At 36.2% G+C, this 20036-nt stretch overlaps 1 protein-coding gene across 3 annotated transcripts in view; it reads left to right on the top strand.

Moving 5' to 3' along the window:
- CCDC171 (coiled-coil domain containing 171) overlaps window positions 1-20036 on the top strand; it is a 165497-nt gene that overhangs the window by 22992 nt on the left and 122469 nt on the right. For all 3 annotated transcript variants that reach the window (XM_088054189.1, XM_088054188.1, XM_088054190.1), the window contains exons 8-10: window positions 5463-5555; window positions 6859-7019; window positions 13944-14082. In XM_088054189.1, the coding sequence (XP_087910315.1) occupies window positions 5463-5555; window positions 6859-7019; window positions 13944-14082 (393 nt within the window). The remainder of the gene's footprint in view (window positions 1-5462; window positions 5556-6858; window positions 7020-13943; window positions 14083-20036) is intronic.

The following is a 20036-nucleotide window of genomic DNA, read 5'->3' as shown; positions in this document are numbered from 1 at the left end:
TGTATAGAGTAACAGTGTCAGTTCATGTAAAGGTCTTTACTATCTACTGAGCATGAAAACCAAAAGAGACATCTTTTCCCCACAAGGGACTTTAGAAAGGGAGTGCAGCTCAGACGGCTTCTCCAGCTGCAGCCCGGTAGCAGATTGGAATGGACTTGGACTTTATCCAAAGGCAGCCAAGCTGTATCAGCTTAGCAGTCCTAGTTAGTTGTTTTTACCCTTTCTTTAACCTTAAGTCAAGCATATGGCTTATCTTGTATCTCCCATGCCACTGTAATCGTTTATCCAGTGTCATGCAAGTCAAGCGTGGCTATTTTCTCTAGAAGCGTGACACGTTTCTCTAGACTTTCAGTACAGGAAATATGTACTTAATAAGTGAGGGTTAGCCACACTGTCAGGCGGAAGGATCGTTTACTTCAGTGGTTAAGAATTGTTGTTGTATTTAAGTAACTTTATAGTTACTAAAGGTTGTTTATTTTCTGGACAGGAGATGGCTCCACCTTACCATGATCAAGAGGTAGCAGCATTTCTAACACTAGGTGGAAGTGGTCAGTACATCTCCCATAGAAGTGTTTAGACCCCCTGGTTTGAGCTTTGAGCCATAGGGAAATGCTTTTAAGTAGGAAAAATATCTGAGTCTGAATATGGAAATGCACAAACAGAATGGTTGAATGGTGATCCAGATATGAGGTACATGTGTATCCTTTTCACTTAAAACTCTCTTGGCTAACCTTTTCAGATAGTGGTTGGACCTAAGCCTTTGATAAGTGTAAGTATCCTGGAAACTGAAACATGTTGCAGAAGGGGTTTAAATAGAAACAGAAAAGAGAGAAAATACTTCCATTAAGTATCTAAGCTTAGTAAGTGTTGCGAATGTGTATTTCTCTCCCCCCCCCCCCCCCCCCCCCCACTGCTTGCTTATCTGACAAAGGGGTTGTTTTTGTAAGTGTAAATGTCAAACAGGAAACATGGTATTGCACAATGTGTCATGTAGGATACTAAATTAAGGCTTTTAGTTTTGAATACACCAGTGCTTACAAATATTGCAGTACTTCAAACAAGTATGAAGGACAAAAAAATGAAAGCCACAAAGGACAGTTTGGAAAATAGTATTGCCAACTGTAAGCATGCAGAAAATGTCTCCACATCAGAATTGATATCCAATGTTACACTGAAAAAAGTGACTGAGCCCTAAGAGAGTAAACATAAAGCCTGTTTGCCCACAAGTCTAAATGCTGGCATTGAATTTTTCTTAGTCACTTTTATTTACTGTTTCTCAGAAGTCAAAATTCTCTCTGTGCTATCATGGAAACTGATCCCAGCAACATTTGTTCTTTAAATTAAGGCTGAAGTCAATCACCTTGAATATCTAAGGAAACCAAAAATTCCATGAGTTTGTGTCTGCTATGTTTAATAAGATGTCTGCTTTCATATGTCTTGTTAGGTGCACATGAAAGTAACAAGTGACTGGATCTTTTTGAATAACCAATATTTTCTATGTTGGATGAGCAAATGCTTTGTAATCAGTGGAGAACTCGCTTTTTGGTCCATCTTTGAGATGGATTTGGATCTGACAGGAAGCTTCCCATGTTAAACCAGTTATGTATTCCGTTTTGATTCCCAGATACAAGCCTATGATCTGGATATCTGTGGTCTGCAAGCTTACTCTAGATGGTTTTCACACAGCTTCTTTTTTGTTGAAAGGCATTATGTAAAATTTTCAGGCACATGATTCAGTAAGGATACTGATTCTCACCTTTAATTTGATTCAGAGAGGTTTGCTTGTCTAACAGTGTTTCTGATGCCAGTGTCTTTCTGTTTGTCAGACAGGAAAACAAAACTCCTTCCTGTTTCTCTTTTTGGAATTTTTACCACAGTTTTACAGGTTAGACTCATCCCTGACATTTTTTTTCTACTCATAGAATGTGTAATAGATTGTTCTCACCAGTGGAGTATGCAGCTTCTTACTGTGAAGGGAAGTGCATATACGTATCAGTAGAGCCTGTTTGAACCTTTATCAGCAAAATAGAATAGATTTTCTGTATGGCATTTTGTTGCAGCTGTGTTCTTTCCAACTGAGTCTTCAGACTCGGTGTTGAATACAGGTGCAAGTTCTATGTCTGATGTACAGTTTCATAGACTGAAATAACAAGATTCTTTCCCTTAGATCAATCTGACCAAATCTGAATTTCTTCCTATTAATAACTCTGTATTGATTAGCCATGCTTAAGTGGTGGTGTCTGGTTTGATGTCTTTCATGAAGTTTGGGGTTTTTTTCAGACTAATTTCTCAATGATTTGCTGACATTTGGCTTGGTTTAAATTTGCTAGAGGTATGGTGAATCATAAGCTTTAACAAGGTATTCATTGAGCAGAGGAAAAAGAATATTCAGTGCTCCACAGTCAGCATCTACATGACTTACCCAATTCATATCTGTAGTTTTTTTTGAAAGCTCTTTTAAGCATCCAGTCTTCTGGGTGTAGTATATAGACTGGTAAAATAAGATTAAGGTTTGCCTGAATAATCTTCTGAGACTTTTGGAAAGAACACAGTTTACTCTTCATCTTTGGCTTCTAATAATATAACAAGTTAGTGGTAGTTCTGTCAGATCTCTAACAGTGACTTATCATGAATGAAAAGATGTTTCTTTCCATGGTTCTTTGTTTTTTGGAGTTACAGTGAACTATTTTAAACAAGATTGTAAAAATCAAAATTGTAACGAGCTTCTGAGGAAAAGCTTTAAAAAATCAGACTCTAGAAGAGGCATTTCAAAAGTAAGACCAGGGCACTGATGTGTTTAGCTTTAGGAAGAAACACCAGTTTTGAGAAAGTCAATTTTTTCATGCCTTTATATATGGATATGATCTGTATGATGATACTTATGTGTCAAAGTTTGATTTCTAGTTTCTAATGACAATATCTGTCAGGTACATCTGGCTCTTCTTTGGTTATGAAGATCATAATTCCTTTCCAGTAGGCTAGATACACTGTCCTGTTTGTAAAAAGGAGCTGTTTCTTGAAGATGAAGATCATCAGAGATGTCTATGTCTGGAATGCCAATTTTTGCCAGTGCTTTTTCTTTACAGGCATGCTGCTTCTACAAGTTAATTTTTCAGTGACTTCTGGCATTGCAAGCAAAGGTAATATCTACAAATGTTACTGTTTAAACAGAATTGCTCCTGCTTCAGACATCAAAAGGGTGATATACTGGCACTTTTTATGGATGTCAGCCGGCTCCTGCCTTCTTTACTTACTGTCCCAGGATTTTCTTAGAGCTAAGGTTTCTGTATTTCCAGGAATTTGTGTTTCCTTTGGACCACATAGTTTGTCCTTGCATTTAGTGTCCATGCTAGCTCAAGAAGATAGCCTTTTCTTGTAAAGAGCTATACCAAGAACTGATTCTTGATGTTCTCTTTGGGAGAATCTTGTTGTTCTGGATTTTAATTCTTGGAGATACCATTGTTCATGCTATTATTTGTCATTTCAATTTTTACTTTTCATCTTGAGACTGAAAAAAACTTATAATTTTAGGGGTGTCCATTTGAGAGGATAAGGTAACCATTTCGATGGTGTTTTGCATCTCTGGTTTCAGCTGGAATCGTTGCCGGTGATACTGGTCTCCTCAGGGCTGAGCCCCTTGGGATACTCCATCAAAGGGGAGATTCCCTTATCTCAGTTCTATTTCAGAAATGATATTCTAAAGGCTGATTTGTTTCTTGTGTTTATTAATATATATCAAAAGACTTGGCAGGTCTTCCCCAGACTTTCTGCTCAACTTCAACTCACCATCGCCTGGCTCAATTTGGCTTGAAGGGCACAAAATGGCCTCGAACTATGCAGCTTTTTTATCTTTATCTTTCTTTATCTTTCTTTATCTTTATACTTATTCTCACCCAATTAACTATAGAAACATAAATTATTTTTCTTAGTGACCCAATGACCCAACACCTGTATGCTGCACTGTGGCATTCTCTACCCAATCACCTAAAAACCTCTAGAAGAAGATGAAGAAGAAATAAGAAGGAAAAGAGACAACACCTTAAACCCTCCATCTTGTCTTCTGTTTTCTAAACTAGCTTAAACTCTAAACTTTAACTTTTTCACCCAGTAACTTAAGAAAACTCACTAAGCTACACACACTTTTAGGTTTTCTATTTAACAGTTGTTTTCATGGTGTTATATGAAATTCAGTGTTTTCTTGGATGTCAGAGCTAGGCATCAGAGACATGGGCACACTCTGTGCCTCAGACTCGGACAGGAATGAGACTGAGATGAAGTTAGGTGCTCAGGAACTAAAATAAGACTTAGAAGTCAAATTCAGTACAGAACTTGTGAATTAGTACGTTGTGCCAGAAAACTTTACTCTTTTTTTTTATTTCAGTATTTGCTGTAAGAATAGACACTTAAACAAGCCAGCCAAAGATGGCACAGTGTTTTTGCTCTTCAGGGTATGCAGTGAAATATTCTCAGTGAAGTTTAAATTTCTTCATTTATTTATTTTTTTTAAATTGCATTTTCCTCTCTGAATGTTGTAATACACACATTCCTTACTGTTTCCTTTGTCTTCTGTCAAAAAAATAATTATTTTCAGTGTTTAAGTGTTTTTAAAAATAATTGAAATCCACATCACTTGTATTTTTTATTGGCTTTTAATAGGCTGGCAGTATTTTTGAAAACTATCCTATTCACAGATGTTCATCTGTGGGAGGATGCTAAGGAGTCCTTCGAAACTGAAGCAGGACCAGTTCTCTATTAATGACAAAGGGGATTAGAAGCTGATGTTTAGAAGGAATAATACCTAGACACTATGAAGTGTCTTAATCAAGCTGTTTTACACAGAGTCACAGAGTGGGCAAGGTTGGAAGGGAGCACAGGGTTCATCTGGTCCAACCTCCCTGCTCAGACAGGGTCATCCCAGAGCACATGGCACAGGATTGCCAACTGTCCAAACAGTTCTTGAATATCCCCAGTGAGTGAGACTCCACACCCTCTCTGTTTGATCTGTTCCAGTGCTCAGTCACTGGAATCATTTTTCATTTATGAAACTGTAGATGCTCTATTGATACCTTAATGTATTTCTGAAAATGCAGAGTATAGTTGTGTTACCTCAAGTGAGCAAAGAGTGGGGCAATAGGAAGAATATTTACGTAGGTTTATTTGCTTTCTGACCCTGGTTGATTATAAAAAATGCAGCAATGACATGATACTACATCAATTTACTTAACTAAATAGAAAATAGTAATTTAATCTAATTTAATTAATTAATTAAATAAAATTAATTTATTTTAATCATCTATATATGTAAAAAATATTGTAATGTCTTTCTTGGTATGAGTTGTCACAGTTCCAAAGTAGTTCAGATATATCACGTTGGTTTATGGAGTCCCAATATACTTAATGAGTTGAAAACACATGGTGTCATCATCTCTCTGAAGGTAAATATCCTCAAAATGCACTTTTAGGCAGCTGCAGCGAGAACAAAGAAACTGGAAGATAACATTGAAGCAGAGAGAGCAGCACATGTAGCATCCAATTTAACTTCGGAGATCATCCAGGTAATCTGGTATTTTGTTTAATATTTCATACAAGTTTACAGTAAAACAGTTGAGGAAGTTAGGAAGGTACAATGCTCCAAAAAATATGAAGGACACTTGCTCCAATGAAAAACCTAAAGAGATTTATTACAACAAGCGTCAAAATCATAAAAACAAATACATAAAAGGACAGAATAGAAGTGTATCTGCTTTTCATAGAACTATAAAGTTATTAGACTAAATAATAAAATAAGATGTCTTGTTTGTAAGTTTGAGAATTCCCACTAGCATTTAAACAGTGAGGGAAAAGGAAATGTTTCACAACAATTAAACACTATACTGCTGTTTAGATACCCTGACCTGTATCTTCTGAATGGCTGCTTAGAGCAATTTGAAGATATAGTGCATATATTCAACTTGTCTAGGAGTGAGAGCATAATGAACCGTGAAACTATAGTTTCAAACACAGTTTCTCAGAGTACATTTCAGCTCCAAAATTATGATACTTGCAATTGCCAGTAAAGATTGATTATATGACTAAATCTACTATATATACTTGAGCATTACATTTTTGTATTCTTAAACGGTACCACCCATTGTTGGGCTCAGTAAAATAATTATGGTTTATTAAAAAAGAGGTTGAAAAAATGAAATGGTAATTGCTTAGTAATATCATATTAGTTAACAAATTTACAAATTTGGAATCTTTTTTTTTCCTATTTTCTGAGTAACAGAAATAAGCATTGCCATTCTTCAGTCAGTTATTCTCTTAATTTCATGATCTTCAATATGTACAGGTATTTAAATTTTACAAATGATAGTTAAACTAGTAGAAAAAATTTAGTTTGCTTAATTTCCTATTTCTGCAACATACAAAGGAACTGAGATGATAACATTCCTTAAACTTAGAGACTTGGGTGTTATGGGTGAATAATTGATAAAGTCTTTTTCCTTGTTCATATATATGAAGAAGCTAGAAGTGTGCTTTGTTCTGAGAGAAAGTGTAGCCTTTATTGTTAATCCCACACTTCATGAGTCTATTTTAAAACTAGAATTTCCATGGGAAGCTTCAGTATTAATAAGAACTGAAAATGTTCAGACACTTCCAAATGAGAACAGAAGGTACTTTTCATCATCATATCTTTTTGTCTCTGGTATTGCTATATTTTTACATGTGTTCAATGTTTTTACATGAGTATATGCTTTTATACTGAATTAATAGAATACACTCTACTGTAAAGCAGAACAGACCATAGAACAGCACTAAAGATCATGCTAGTGTTTCCTAACTTGCTTTAATTGCTTTTTTTATCACTTGGTGTAGTTAAGAATTCGTGAACTTGAAGAAGCTGTGCATGTGGAAAAGGACAGACGAGAAGAAGCTCTTTCAGATTTAGAAATGATCAAGAAAGAGTTCAAAGGGTTAGAAGATGCATATGAGAGAGAAAAACACAATGCCCAAGAGAACTTGGAAAAACTCAATGTGTAAGTTTCCCTTTAAATTCGTTGTAAAATGGCAGTGGGCAGCTTGATTACCACTTACAGTTTACATTTATATAGTTCTCAATCAGTATAAAACAGCTAAATCTGATGCCATTTCCCAAACCAACCTGAAGCTCAGAACCTGGTGTTCCGTTAATAACAGTTCCATATCAGTAACCATATGTGTGGGCAAAGAAAATAACTGGTCTGTTACTGATTATTTGCCAAAGCAAAACTGTTGGAAATGATAGTTATGGCAGGATTCTGTCTCCTGTGTGTTTGGGAGGAGTGTAGTAAAGCACACATGGCAGGATTAGAACAGATTTTTTTTCTTCTGTATACACTTATATTATTATGAAAGTATTATTTTTCACTTCAGTGAGCTAGAGCAATCTTTAAGACTCCTGTTGAGAAGTTGTGTATCATTTATAGTGGTGAATCTTCATTTTCAGCTTTTGAATGATTGTGGAAAGTGTTAACTAGCTAATGACAATAGAAGAAGGGATGAAGTGTAAGAGAGCAGATGAAATTACCAGGGATTACTTTCCTGCTCAGCACAATCTACTGTGTCTGTAGTAACAAATGTTTTTTGGAAGAAAGGTTTTGCTATATTCCCTGGGCAGATATAGGATATACTGTACTGAGTCTTCTTCCTTGGCTGAATGAAGTTTATATTGGGGTGAGAAAATATCAAGTAGAGGAATGGTGTTGGAAGACAGCGAACTGAGGAGTAAGTGAAATAAAGGATAGTAGTTCATAAAATTTAGGGAAAGAGGGGGGTTAAGAAGACATAAAGTGGGTGGCACAGTGTGATTGTGGGGAGAGACTCAAGGTAGTAGGATAGGTTGGAAAAGACAGTTTGCATCTCTCAGTCTGGGATTATGGGGGTCTGTACATTAAAGTATTTGTGACTTGCTCATACAAGCAGTAGAGGGGAAAAAAGAAACTGGTTTCCCTACAAAAAAGGAATTTTGTGACCTAAGTCTTCCTATATTCATGCTTACAGAAATGTTTTCAGTAATATAGTTGAAATTTGTGCTGTATTATAAACTTCTTAGAGCTCTTTGTTAAAATAAAGGTCAAAAGAGGCCTGAATGAACATTTAGGTAAGCCAGAGTCATATTAAAAAATGAAAACTTTATTCTCAAAGAAAATGATATAACCTTTATGATAAATATTTGTGAAATACATTATGATAATAATCTAAAATGGCTCTTCAGAAAGACTGCAGACTTCACAGCTGTGAAACTGAGTAACTGTATTTCAAGATTCTCTACAGTTTTAAAACAACTTCAGTTAATTAAACTGTAATCTTATCCTGCCTGGTTGTTTTTGCTGTGAACATGAGTTGGTTCTTTGTCACTAAATACAAGACACTAGATTGATACTAAGTTGTTTGTCTTTCCTTGAGCTGGAGAAGGCCTACACCATTGATTTGACATTTTACTTAGTTTTTATTGTTTTGTTTTAAAAAAGCTCCTTTGTTTGCAAACCAGCCTTTTTTGAGGATTGGTTTGTTGATAAGTAGTTTTGCACAACAGGCTACTTTGTACTCAAGTTTTTTTTTGTACGTAACTTTTTTATTCTTAAAGAGCATATGGACTGTGGGGTTTTTTTCATCTTGGTTTGGTTTTCTTAGTTTCTAATTTTGTGTAGTGGGTTTTTTCTTTTCTCTCTGGTAGGTTCCCATATTTCAGTGGTCCAGAAAATACGGAAAATTAATTTTACAAAAGTTTTCTTGAACTAGTGTTCTTCCCGTGTATGTTCTTGAACCATTTTTTCACTTGTTTCAAGACCTGATATTCCAGAGTTCATCTTTGTATTGACATTAGACCAGAGAAATTAATCATCCTCAGTGAAATATGGGGCTTTTTAGTTTGGAGGGTTTTTTTTGACTAATGCTTGTTAAGCTGTTGTAGTTTTCAGTTTAGAAAAAACTATCCTGTCTTGTCAACATGGTTGTCATTACATGTCTTTTTGTAATCAGTCTGGGAGCTGTTATTATGAATGTGTTCTTGGGCCCAATAGATTATAATAAAATATTAGCTAATTAGCAGCATTTTTGATGTAACTTAAACAGCTGTTGAGGTATTTCCCAAACCATTAGAATTTTACGAGTTTTACCACAAGATCTGTTTTTAAATTTTTAGATTAGTAAATTCAGTTAAAAAACAGGAACATCTATAAGTAGTAGCTTTCCAGTTAAGTCTCTGATAAACTCTTACAGGTATTTTTCTCTATTAGATTATTTGGACCAACATAACAATAATGGTTAGATGTTGAATTGCACTGTGCATTCAATAATGTTTTGTTCCTTGTGAGGGTCTTTTACCTAGATATTTGAAGATATTTCTTTGAGAATTGAAGGGGTTTGTGTCTAGGATATTTTTGATTCACAAAAGTTACATCTTCGAAAATGTTATCATCAAAAAAAGAAAAATAAGAGGTTTTTTTAGAGAATATATTTCTTTGTTTGGAATTACTGCAAGAAATACCTGAATAAATATATTTTTTGTAATTGAGAGTATGAAATACAATTTTTACAGATACGGTACTATATGCCTTAGGAATTTTAATAGTATTGCTTGCAGAGAAGTAAATACTTGTGTTACTAAAATGCAAGATAAATCTTAAAAAGTCTTCACTTTTTGCTCTAAACAGGCCAGTTATGTTCAGCGTTTCTTCTTCAGGAAGGCAATTTTTCCTATCCTAGAGGTTTTTTTTGGATAAAACAGAATTTATGCCTGCTTGAGGCATCTGTTCTCTGTGTTAATTGAATATGAGAATAAATATTGTCTAATATCCAAACAGCGCTTTTCACTGCTTGCAATCATGTGTTCATTCAGGCAATTACTTCTAGCAGCTTCTGCCAGCTGAGTTTTTGAAAACAAATTATTTTTTGTGATTTCAGAGAATGCAAACCTTTCCATGAAAGTTAAGACAGTTAAAACATAGTTAAAACAGTTGGTGGTTTTTGTTAAGAGATGTTGAAGAAAGATGAACAGCGTATCCTCACAATTTTGTTAGTCCAGATACCTAAATTTCCAGACCTCTATTAGGATAAGTAGCAAAGGTCAAGCATTTTCTGAGGTGGACATCAATCTACTCAGCTCCCTTGAGGTAATTACATGGGGTGGGCAGGTACTACTTCATCTGTTTCCCGTGCCCTTTCTATTCTTTGAAGCATACAAGTGTCAGTAACATTGGTGAATATCAGTGATTGCTTTCACCAGACACCTTCTGAGAGAATACAACAGCCTTTGATCTACTTACCTTTGAAGGGTCTGGTCCTTGGACTTCAGACAATGTCAGGATCTTGGCTTTTTCTTTTAAGACATAGTTCGGCATCCAAACATTTTCTCTTTTTCTAGAGGACTTGAATGAGTTTGTCTTTAAGCCTTAGCCAAATGAAAGTCTTAGAGACTTTCATTTGTTGTGCTAGAACACTTGTATGTCTCTTTTGCTGGACTTGGTGTAGGTAAATAACACCAAAGTTGAAAGCTATATAATGTTGTAAGCATATGTTTTCTCAGAAAAAAACTTAGTTATAATAACTGAAACCAAGCCAACAGGCTTTTCTGGGTGGCATAATTTTTTATTTTCTTAGAAAAAATATAGTTGTAATAACCAAAACCAAGCTAACAGGCTTTTCTGGGTTGCATAATTTATTAATTAGCTCTGAACCCAGTAGCACTATGTAAATTAGAAGCATCATGGGATTTGGGTCTCTGTGTGAACTTACTTTCCTTAAAGAGTGAGAACATGACATAGAATAATTTGGAACTGCTTTTGCTGTGTTTCCAAAAGTTGTGAGAGTAGAAGCTACTTAGGGGGACTGAAACTGGCAGGTTTTGAAGAATAGGAAGTAAACATCTGCAGCTACAGCAAAAAATCAGCCAGGCTGATGCAGAGGCACATAGGTATTTGAAGGACTGCTGAAGTAGTCCTTCAGCTGAAAAGAAACATTAATCTTTAACAGATGAATTAAAGTCAGAAAGTGTCAATATTGGTTCAAAAGCTTCAAAATTCGAAGAACTTTGAGCCCTTTACACTACTTTCAGTTCTAGGGAGACAAGAGTGCTAGGAGAAGAAACAAAGAGATGAATGACACCTGGATGTTTCTACTGCTGAGAGCTGCATCAAAGATTAGTTCAGGTTGAAAGGAATTGCAGGAGATCTATAGTCCAACCTGCTGCTCAAACCAATGTAAGTTTTGAGATCAGGCTCTTCAGGGTTTCTTCCAGCTAGATCTTGAAAATGTGGAGAGTGGAGATGGCACAACCTCTCGGAATCTGTTCCATAAAGTTGGAAAATCCTTGTCTGAACCTCTTTGGATTCAGTACTTGTCTTGTAGACAAACACTGCTCTGATCAACTGCATTTCCTTGATAACCTCCTTTTAGATACTGGGAGGCCCGTTATATACTGTGGAGTTATCTCTTCTCCAGCTTGAACGTACCAAGTTTCCTCAGTTCTTAGATGTGTTTCTGCTGCCGACCATGGTGGTGATCTTTCCCTTAGGCCATCCAGCTTTCTTCCATGTTGTGAGGGATGCATGTAGTTAAAAGTGAGCATTATCCTAGATGTATTGCAATTACTACCAAAAAGAAGGTGATTAATCACCTTCCTTGATCTGGCTATGCTGCTATTAAATACATCCCAGGACACTGTTAGCTGTCTCTGCTCATATGCCACGCTGCTGATTTGTGGCTGTGTGTCATGGTTACCAGGTTCCTTTTGAGCATGACTTCTATCCAGCCAGTTACGAGCCACATCACTTTAGGGTGGTCTTGCTTCCTAAATTCAGGTCTTTGCACATGACATTGTTGAATCTTAGAAGGTTCATTCTGGCCTGTTCTTTCTCCATTACTAGAGAATGGCTGCTCTTCTGTTGAGTGTATCAATTGTATTGTGCCATGATCTACCCACACCCAGTTCACTGTTCACTGCAGGTATTGTGAGACTGCACTCTTGGCTTACTCCACATGATGGATGAAGTTGTAAAACAGATCTTATACCGACCTCTATAGTATTATGGCCATTCCAGCTACTACCATCTGGGCTTTACTATCAAACCGCTTTTACCAATGTTATAATTCACATATGTAGACTTAAGTTGTAACAACTATAAAAATGCTGTGTGAGAAAGTGCTAAAATCCTTGCTAAAATTTAGTTATATTTGACTCCTTTTGTCCACAGCCATTATCATTTTATCATGGAACATAACTGGGTTGGTCAGATTTGATTAAGCTTTGGTAAATCCTCCCTGCGTGTTCCCAATCTCCTTTGTCTCTTTCACAAGCCCAGAAAATTTTCTAGAAGGATTTCTGTCAAAACCTTCCAGTGCCTTATAGTTCCTTGGCTTCTCCTTTTGACCTTTGCCAAATATAAGTGTGACATTTGCCTTTCTTCATTTGCAGGGCTTCTCCTGATTTTTGTGACTTTTCATCATGATGATGAGCAGTGTCACTTTGAACATTAGCCAGCTTTATCAGAACCTTTGAGTGTAGGTGAGCTGACCTCCTCAGTTCTATGGGTTGAGTTTTCCAAAGTTCTCGGACTCAATTGCAGTCAATTGTTCTCAGTCCTCACCTATTGCTGGCAGTTGTTCTCCTTTTGTGCCCTTTTACTGACCATAGAGGTTTGGGAGTAGACCTTTTCAGGAAAGTTGGAGGATAAAAAGACAGGAAGTATATTGTTCTTCTCTCTCTGCTGTTGATAAAATAGCTGTTTTGTGTAGAAGTCTGTTCATGTTTTCTTTCCTACCATAACAGTGGTAAAATACCTTCTCATCTTTGTCATCTTTTGTGAATGGTCATTCTAGGTGCCTTTCCTGAGGCACCTCCTTTTCCATCCCTATATACTTAGGCAGTCCATCAAAATTTTTCCTTGGCTTCCTGTCCCTGGCTGTATCTCCTATTTGCTGTTATTTGGCTTTGTAGTTTTCTCATGACCCACCTTTTAATCCATGCCAGACTTTCTGTGTATTTGTTTTCTTGAATACCAGGAGAACTGATGTAGTACAAGAGCCATTTGAAATTTTGAATTGTCTGCTATTGAAATCATGCCTTTCTGAGTAGAGTTGTCATGGTTTAAGAATGGTATTTCCCAATTTAGTGTTACTACAGAAACACACCAAACCATATGCTACTTGTTTATTCCCCTCTCCTCTTCTTCCTACTTCTGTGAGGAGCTGGAGAAGAGAATTGGAGTCAAAAAAGTAAAGATCATGGGCTGAGATAAGGACACTTTACTGGACACAACGATGAAATAAAACCATGGACTGTAACAGCAACAATACTAGTGACAGTGTGTACAAGATAAAAAACCCAATTGATTCACCTGCGATTGAATGCTGTGGAAACTCCCAATCATACCCAGTCCCTCTGCCATGCTATCCACAAGAGAGCCCTTTCTCTGTCCCCAGGAAATGACATGAGGTGGTACAGAATAATTACCAGGTCCTAGCCATGCCCACTCCTGGGTAGTGCAAAAATTAACCCTGTTCTGGCCAGAATCAGGGTAAGGATATAGTCAGATATGTGGAAACTCAAGGAGAAAGCTTTGTACTTGAAATCAGTGTTGATCATGCAAGATGTGATGTCTTTCTGAAGAGAACTAATGTGTTAATTAAAATACAATGACTTCTGTTTAAACATGTAATCTGGATAATATCCAAATGATCACACTAATTTATGACTGGAAGTCTAACACAAGCCTTGGTAATGGAGAAGAACATAACCATAACTGAAAAGTTTTTCTTAGAAGTAATAGATGTTTCTTCACTTAAAAAATAATAAGACAAGCATCTTCATAAGTCATATGATGTGCTAACATGATGTGATACCCAGATTGTCTTTTAAAAATATGTAGAATTCTTGGCATAAGTATTTTTGATTAAAATGTTCTAATGTTGAAACTTTCCAGATTAGAAAGAGAGTGTTTCTCCTCAAACAATCAAATGAAAGAAGTGATTGAGGAAAAGAAGAAGGTAATTATAGACCTCTCTGCAAGACTAGGGAGTGCTGAAAAAGGCTGCAGAGACTTACAGAGTGAACTTGAAATGGTAAGACAAAAAGCCTATGGCACTTATTGTTTAGGTTTTTTAAAACATATTCTGAACATAATCTGCATTTGATGTCCTGAGCTGTGAAATAAATCTGACTTTGAATTACTCATGCATTAATCAATTAATCAATTGATTAATTAATTAATCAATTAATCAGTTGCATTGATTTTTATATGTATTACTTTGTTTTGTCAAACAGGAGTAAATATAGGTAAGATACTGGAGAAGCTAATTCCAAAATGCATTTTAAGTGATACACCAAGTATTTAATTGAGGAGTTATTTGTAGAAAATAATTATTTCAAAACTATGGCTGTGAGTCAAGAGTAACCAGCCTTTACATTCCTGATGATGAAGGCAATTTGTGGATAAGGATTATGATTTTGTGTGAAGAATGTTCTATCTTCCTATCAAAGCTTTTTTTATCTCAGGCTTGATTAGTTACCACTGTAGCCTTGCTTATTTCTGTTTCATGTAATGTTTCTAGTGCAAGCATGTGACTGCAAAAATTGTTTGAAAATGTCTTCTTTGAAGATGACAAACTTTTTAGTTGATTGGGTTGTTTTTGTTTGGTGTGCATTTGTCATATTGGATTTATTTTACAGGGTTATTTTCTGAAATATTTTTCCTTTTATATGACCAGTTGGTGCCTTCCCAATATTTCTACAAACCTCAACTTTGAATATCAGTTTTGCCATCCTCTTTAAGAACAGGAGGGTCAAGGCAAAAAGCTTAGTATATCTTCATTAGTGGCATAGATGAAGGGATGGGAGCGCACCCTCAGCAAATTTATTGATGACACCAAGCTGAGTGGTGCAGTTGACACACCTGAAGGACAGGATACCATCCAGGGGGATCTGGACAAGCTGTAGAAGTAACATGAGAATCTCATGTTATTTACCAAGACCAAGTGCAAGGTGCTGTGCCTGGGTCAGGACAACCCCTGATACCAGCACAGGCTGGGAGATAAACATATAGAGAGCAGCCCGGCCCAGAAGGACTTGGGGGGGCATCTGGGTGAGAAGTTGGATGTGACTCTGCTGAAAGAAAGCATGCCAAACATGTCCTGGGCTGCATTCAGAGCAGCATGGGCAGCAGGGCCAGGGAGGGGATTCTGCCCCTCTGCTCTGCTGAGACCCCACCTGCAGTGCTGCATCAGCTCTGGGGTCCCAGCACAGGACAGACATGTTGGAGCATGTCCAGAGGAGGCCACCAAGTAATCACAGGGACGGAGCAGCTCTGCTATGAGGCAGTCTGGAGAAGAGAAGGCTTTGGGGTGGCCTAACTGTGACCTGCTAGTACCTGAAAAGAGCTTGCAAGAAAGATGGATGGAGACTTTTTAGAGGGGCATGTCATAACAGGACAAGGGGAATGGCTCCAAACTGAAAGAAGCTTTTCATCAGATATTAGGAAAAAGTTCTTTATTGTTAGAGTTGTGAGGCACTTAAACACAGGTTGTTTTCATAAGAGAGAAGTTGTGAATGCCCTATTCTTGGAAGAGTTCATGGCTGGGTTGGATGGGGCTCTGAGCAACCTGGTCTAGCATTAGAACTAGATGAACTTGAAGGTTTTTTCCAAACCAAGCTATTCTATGATTCTCTGATCTAGAAAACCGTATCTCTCTTCATTGTATAGTAGCATTTACAGTATTTCTATACTTAGCCTTTTTTTTTCTAAGCTTGTAAATTTCTGTTCTTGATTTTTCTTGGACTTACAAGTGTAGGAGATTACCATGATATCTTCCCTGCTACTGGCAGGCATTGTGCTATTCAGTGTATATGAGCAGAGATCTGCCTCAGAGAGTCTTGAGATTTTTTGGTGTCTACTCTTCAGCTCATGGAATTATTCCATACATTGTCCTAGTGTTATCAGCTTCCCAGGTAGATTGGTAATTAATAAATTGAAGAAAAATAAAATGAAAAAACCATTTTTCCCTTGGAAGGCCACAGCTTCTTCAATGCAAGCACTAAAGTATTAGAAGACACTTTCTGCCTTAGTCAACCTGAAAAAATAATTTTCTCAGGCAGAAAACGAATATAAAGAAAAATTCTGTAGTAAAATGTATGTCATACCTGGCAAGAGTGCAGGACAAAATTCTATTCACACTTAATGTTTTTTGGTAATGACAATGGTATTAAATGGTGTACTCAAAATGAATGTTGTGTTACTGAAAGTAAAAGTAAATAGATTGCCCCTCTTGAAAGAACTGTCTTATTCATATAGCAGGTTGTTTTAATTGTTTTACTGGAATGATTTCAAACCACAAGACTGTCTTGAACAGGTAATAAAAATACTCATTTTCTGAAGCGTTGTATTAGTGGTCCCCTGTGGGATTAGATTTTTATCACCTTGGATGGCTTTGTATTTTTCCTGAAGACTTTCGTATTTGATTGGGAAGCAGGAGTGCCTATGTGTGGTCTTGTTTACTCAGTATAGACAGCTTTTTTGTTATTTTCCTCCCAAAATAAAAAAGCAGAAGGCTATAGCAGAAACTAAGTATAAATAACATTCAATATACTGTTATTAGGTTTCACCTTACTTATATTAAAATTGTGTGAAATTGTCAGTGCATTCTCTTCCCTTTATTTCCACCTCCTGCTTTCTTCATCTGTTAATTACTTTCTTACATTTTGTACATCTATTATTAGACATCCTGAATATGTCTTTTCCACTTCAGTCTGAAAATCTTTAGTTTCTCACAGTACTGCTAACATACAAATTAATGTTTTTGTTTGTAAAATTTTTGTAAAATATTTTTAAGATACACAAAGTACATTGTTTTGAAACTTTATAATAAAAAGTACTTTTTTTTCCTTAATGGATCAGTTGAATGTACAGTAAAGTACATTCTGCTCGTAATTTTAAATATCAGCATGTGGCAGAAGTTTGCCAGAAATTTGCATGGGTCAAATGTGATAGGATCTGTTACTATCAAACAAAATTGCTTATGAATGCTCAGCATGAAAAAGTTCTCAATATTTACATTATGTTTACTTGAGGAAATTGGTCTCAAGCTTGTCATTATTTCTAGCTAGGGTTTCTAGAAATTTTTAGTTTCAAGGATAGGCATTTAGAAGAACGGCCATTGTGATTTAACACTTGGTTTAAATTAAAACAGCCCCAGCTGTATTCCTGCCCCATGGAAAGAGTAAAGAGGTTATCTTTAGGAGTTTTAAGTTACTCAGGATATTTACATTTCTAATACCTGGTAGTGGACGACCTTAGAATGGGACAAGCAGGAGATGTTAAACCTTCATTTTATGAAAAATGCAAATTGAAATTTGGAAAACTTGTCAGTTCACCAGAATGCATATTAGGAAAGTGAAATAATTAAAATATTGTATCTTAGTATAAATTCCTTTAGTTTGGAAGACATGTGTATACATTTCCACCCCTTTTTATAGATTCTGTCAGAACTAGCATAATTTGTATATAAGTTGTGTAATAGTCTGCACATAGCTTGTCTTTTTCCCCATGTAAATCTTTCTCTTACAGCCATGCCTGAAGTCATGCTCTGTTTGCATCTCAGCTGTCCATAAAAGCCTTGTAGTTTACCAAATGTCAGAACAGAAATGTTTGAGAATCTAGTTCCAGGACGTACACACTAAGCATTGTTCTTTAACAGAAGTTGCCTAGGTATTGACTGAACAGACAATGAAGTACCCTGAGGATTATGATTCTGTTCTACAGATTCTATGGAGTAGAAATGGGTCCACAATGGCAAAGATGTAAATATCATCTAGGCAATTTAATGTGGACAGTTTATTTCAGTTAGAAAAAAAAAAATCCCTTTTCAGATATACAGTCTTCATTAATTTTGTGCTAATGATTGTTAAGTTTTATTTTACCTTGATTGTTTTTTTTCTTGCCTTAATAAAGGGGGAGAGTGTTTCTTCCCAGATGTTACTTCGATTATTGTCCTAATGTAAGAAGACTAGTTGGTCTGAAGCATATGCTTCAATGATCTTCTGCAAACAAACCAATTTTGTAATTTATTAGGGAAGTGCAGAGGTCACTCAAGCTGTGATGTCCTGGTGTTGGAGGACAGGCATCTAAAATTTAAAGCTGCAGTTCTCAAAAAATTTTCTCTGACTTGGAAAAAAAAATAAACCACAAAACCCAGAGAGAATCATAACATTCTCTCCCACCAAAAGCTGTTACAAATCTCTTTTTATGGGACAAGAATTGTTTCAGTATTTTGATTAATTTCTGAGACCGAAATACTAAATTCCTTGAGATACTGAATTTAATTTACATGTGGCCACACTCTTCTATAGATTTTTGAATATTCTAGCTAATACAAGAAAATAAAATAAGTAGTCAACAATTTGATAGCTTGAGCAAAAATAAATAGTAGCCCAAGGAGAGAGTTTGTCAGTGACAGTTTTGTTTTGTTTTTTATAATACCATTGTGCCACTTTTCTGCTTTACAGAGAATCATTTGAGTAAAACGTGTGTTTTGTGAACTGTGGAGCGGTCTTTTGTATTTCTGTAAATGCTTTGATTTGCTGCCCCTAAGATCATGCCGGGTAAACATTCTGATACTTTTATAAAGAATTTTTACATAAACACTTTTCAAGGAGTATCTGAGCATACTGCTCCTTGGTGGCTATTGCATAATTCTGGATTTGGCTCTAATTCTGCCATCAGCAGTTGGAATTAGACCTGGAGACAAAGTGGGTGAATTAGTCGATGTGCAAGAGAACCCCTCCAGGAACTCCTTGTAACTTTAAATATTAAAGTGTAGAAGGTTCCTCAGGAGTTAAGGCAGTTCATTGTACAGCAGGACCCCAACTCCTTGCCTACTATGGCAGTGGTTTTGTTAAGGTAGGCCTCAAAGTCCTGCCCACATGTTTATTTTTTAAAAGTTACTGAACTTGAGATACAGATACACATTTGCAGCATCAGATTCTGTGGGCTGTCCCAGAACTGTGTATAGAGTTTACATTTATTTTAGTCATCCATGGCTTTTGCAAAATGCTGGAAAAACAATGGGACATAATTTCTTTATGGGAACAGAAACAAAAATCAAATAGTGGTAGTTAAGGGAAATATGTCTACAACCAAGGTAGTAGGAACTTTTCCGGATAAATTAAAATACCCTTCTGGAAGATTAACATAAGTCTGACAGTGAGTGGAAGAATTTTACAAGCAGTCGGTTTTCCGAAAAGTTCAAGTTATTCTTACAGATAAGGATAGAAAGTATTTGGGAAAAGATTTTCTCCTCATTGGTATCTGCAGTATTTTTAATGAAAAATGTTTGGTTCCTCTTTAATTTCTTTGAAAGTTTAATTGTGTTTTGAAATTGGTGATTAAATAAATATGTTGCCAAGCTCATTTTCTACTAAAAAGATTTTGTCCTCAGTAGTTGTTTTATGATAATATGAGCCTTTTTTAAGGATATGAAGTTTGTTTCAAGGAAGCATTTTGTATACTAAAATTCAACGTATGTTCTGGGTTCAGAAAGTATGACTTTTCTCCCCTGTTATTAGGTTTTTAGCGTTCAGTTTGGAATATATTGTGAAGAAGGGAATTGTCTTTGGGGAGTATGGGAAATATTTCTAGTTTATTTTGAGAATTTTAAGTTCTCGAGTGTTCATGGAAATTTCACTGATCTCAGGGACTTGGAATTCCCAAGGGCAGGTTCTTCCAGTGAAGACAGAGGTGAAAAAAGCAAAGAGAAGGCTTTTTCTCTCTCCTAGTCACAGGATCACTGCTGCATTAGCAATGGGCCCGCATTTTGCCTAGTCCTTCTTTTGCAGGTGGTGTACTTCAGAAATCTTTTTCTGTTGCTCTTCACATCCCGTGCCAGATTCAACTTTAGGTGGATTTTGGCATTCCTAAACATATCCTTCTAGGCTTTAACAATGTATCTATATTTTCCCAAGTTTACTATGTCTGAACAAACTTATTTATGCTTTCTGTTAATACTTGAATTTAGTCAGGAGTTCC

Source organism: Pseudopodoces humilis, chromosome 4, assembly GCF_049639895.1.
Source record: "Pseudopodoces humilis isolate 2021_Gansu_Grassland_sample_001 chromosome 4, ASM4963989v1, whole genome shotgun sequence".
Lineage (NCBI taxonomy): Eukaryota > Metazoa > Chordata > Aves > Passeriformes > Paridae > Pseudopodoces > Pseudopodoces humilis.
This window is presented reverse-complemented; position numbering and strand designations above follow the sequence as displayed.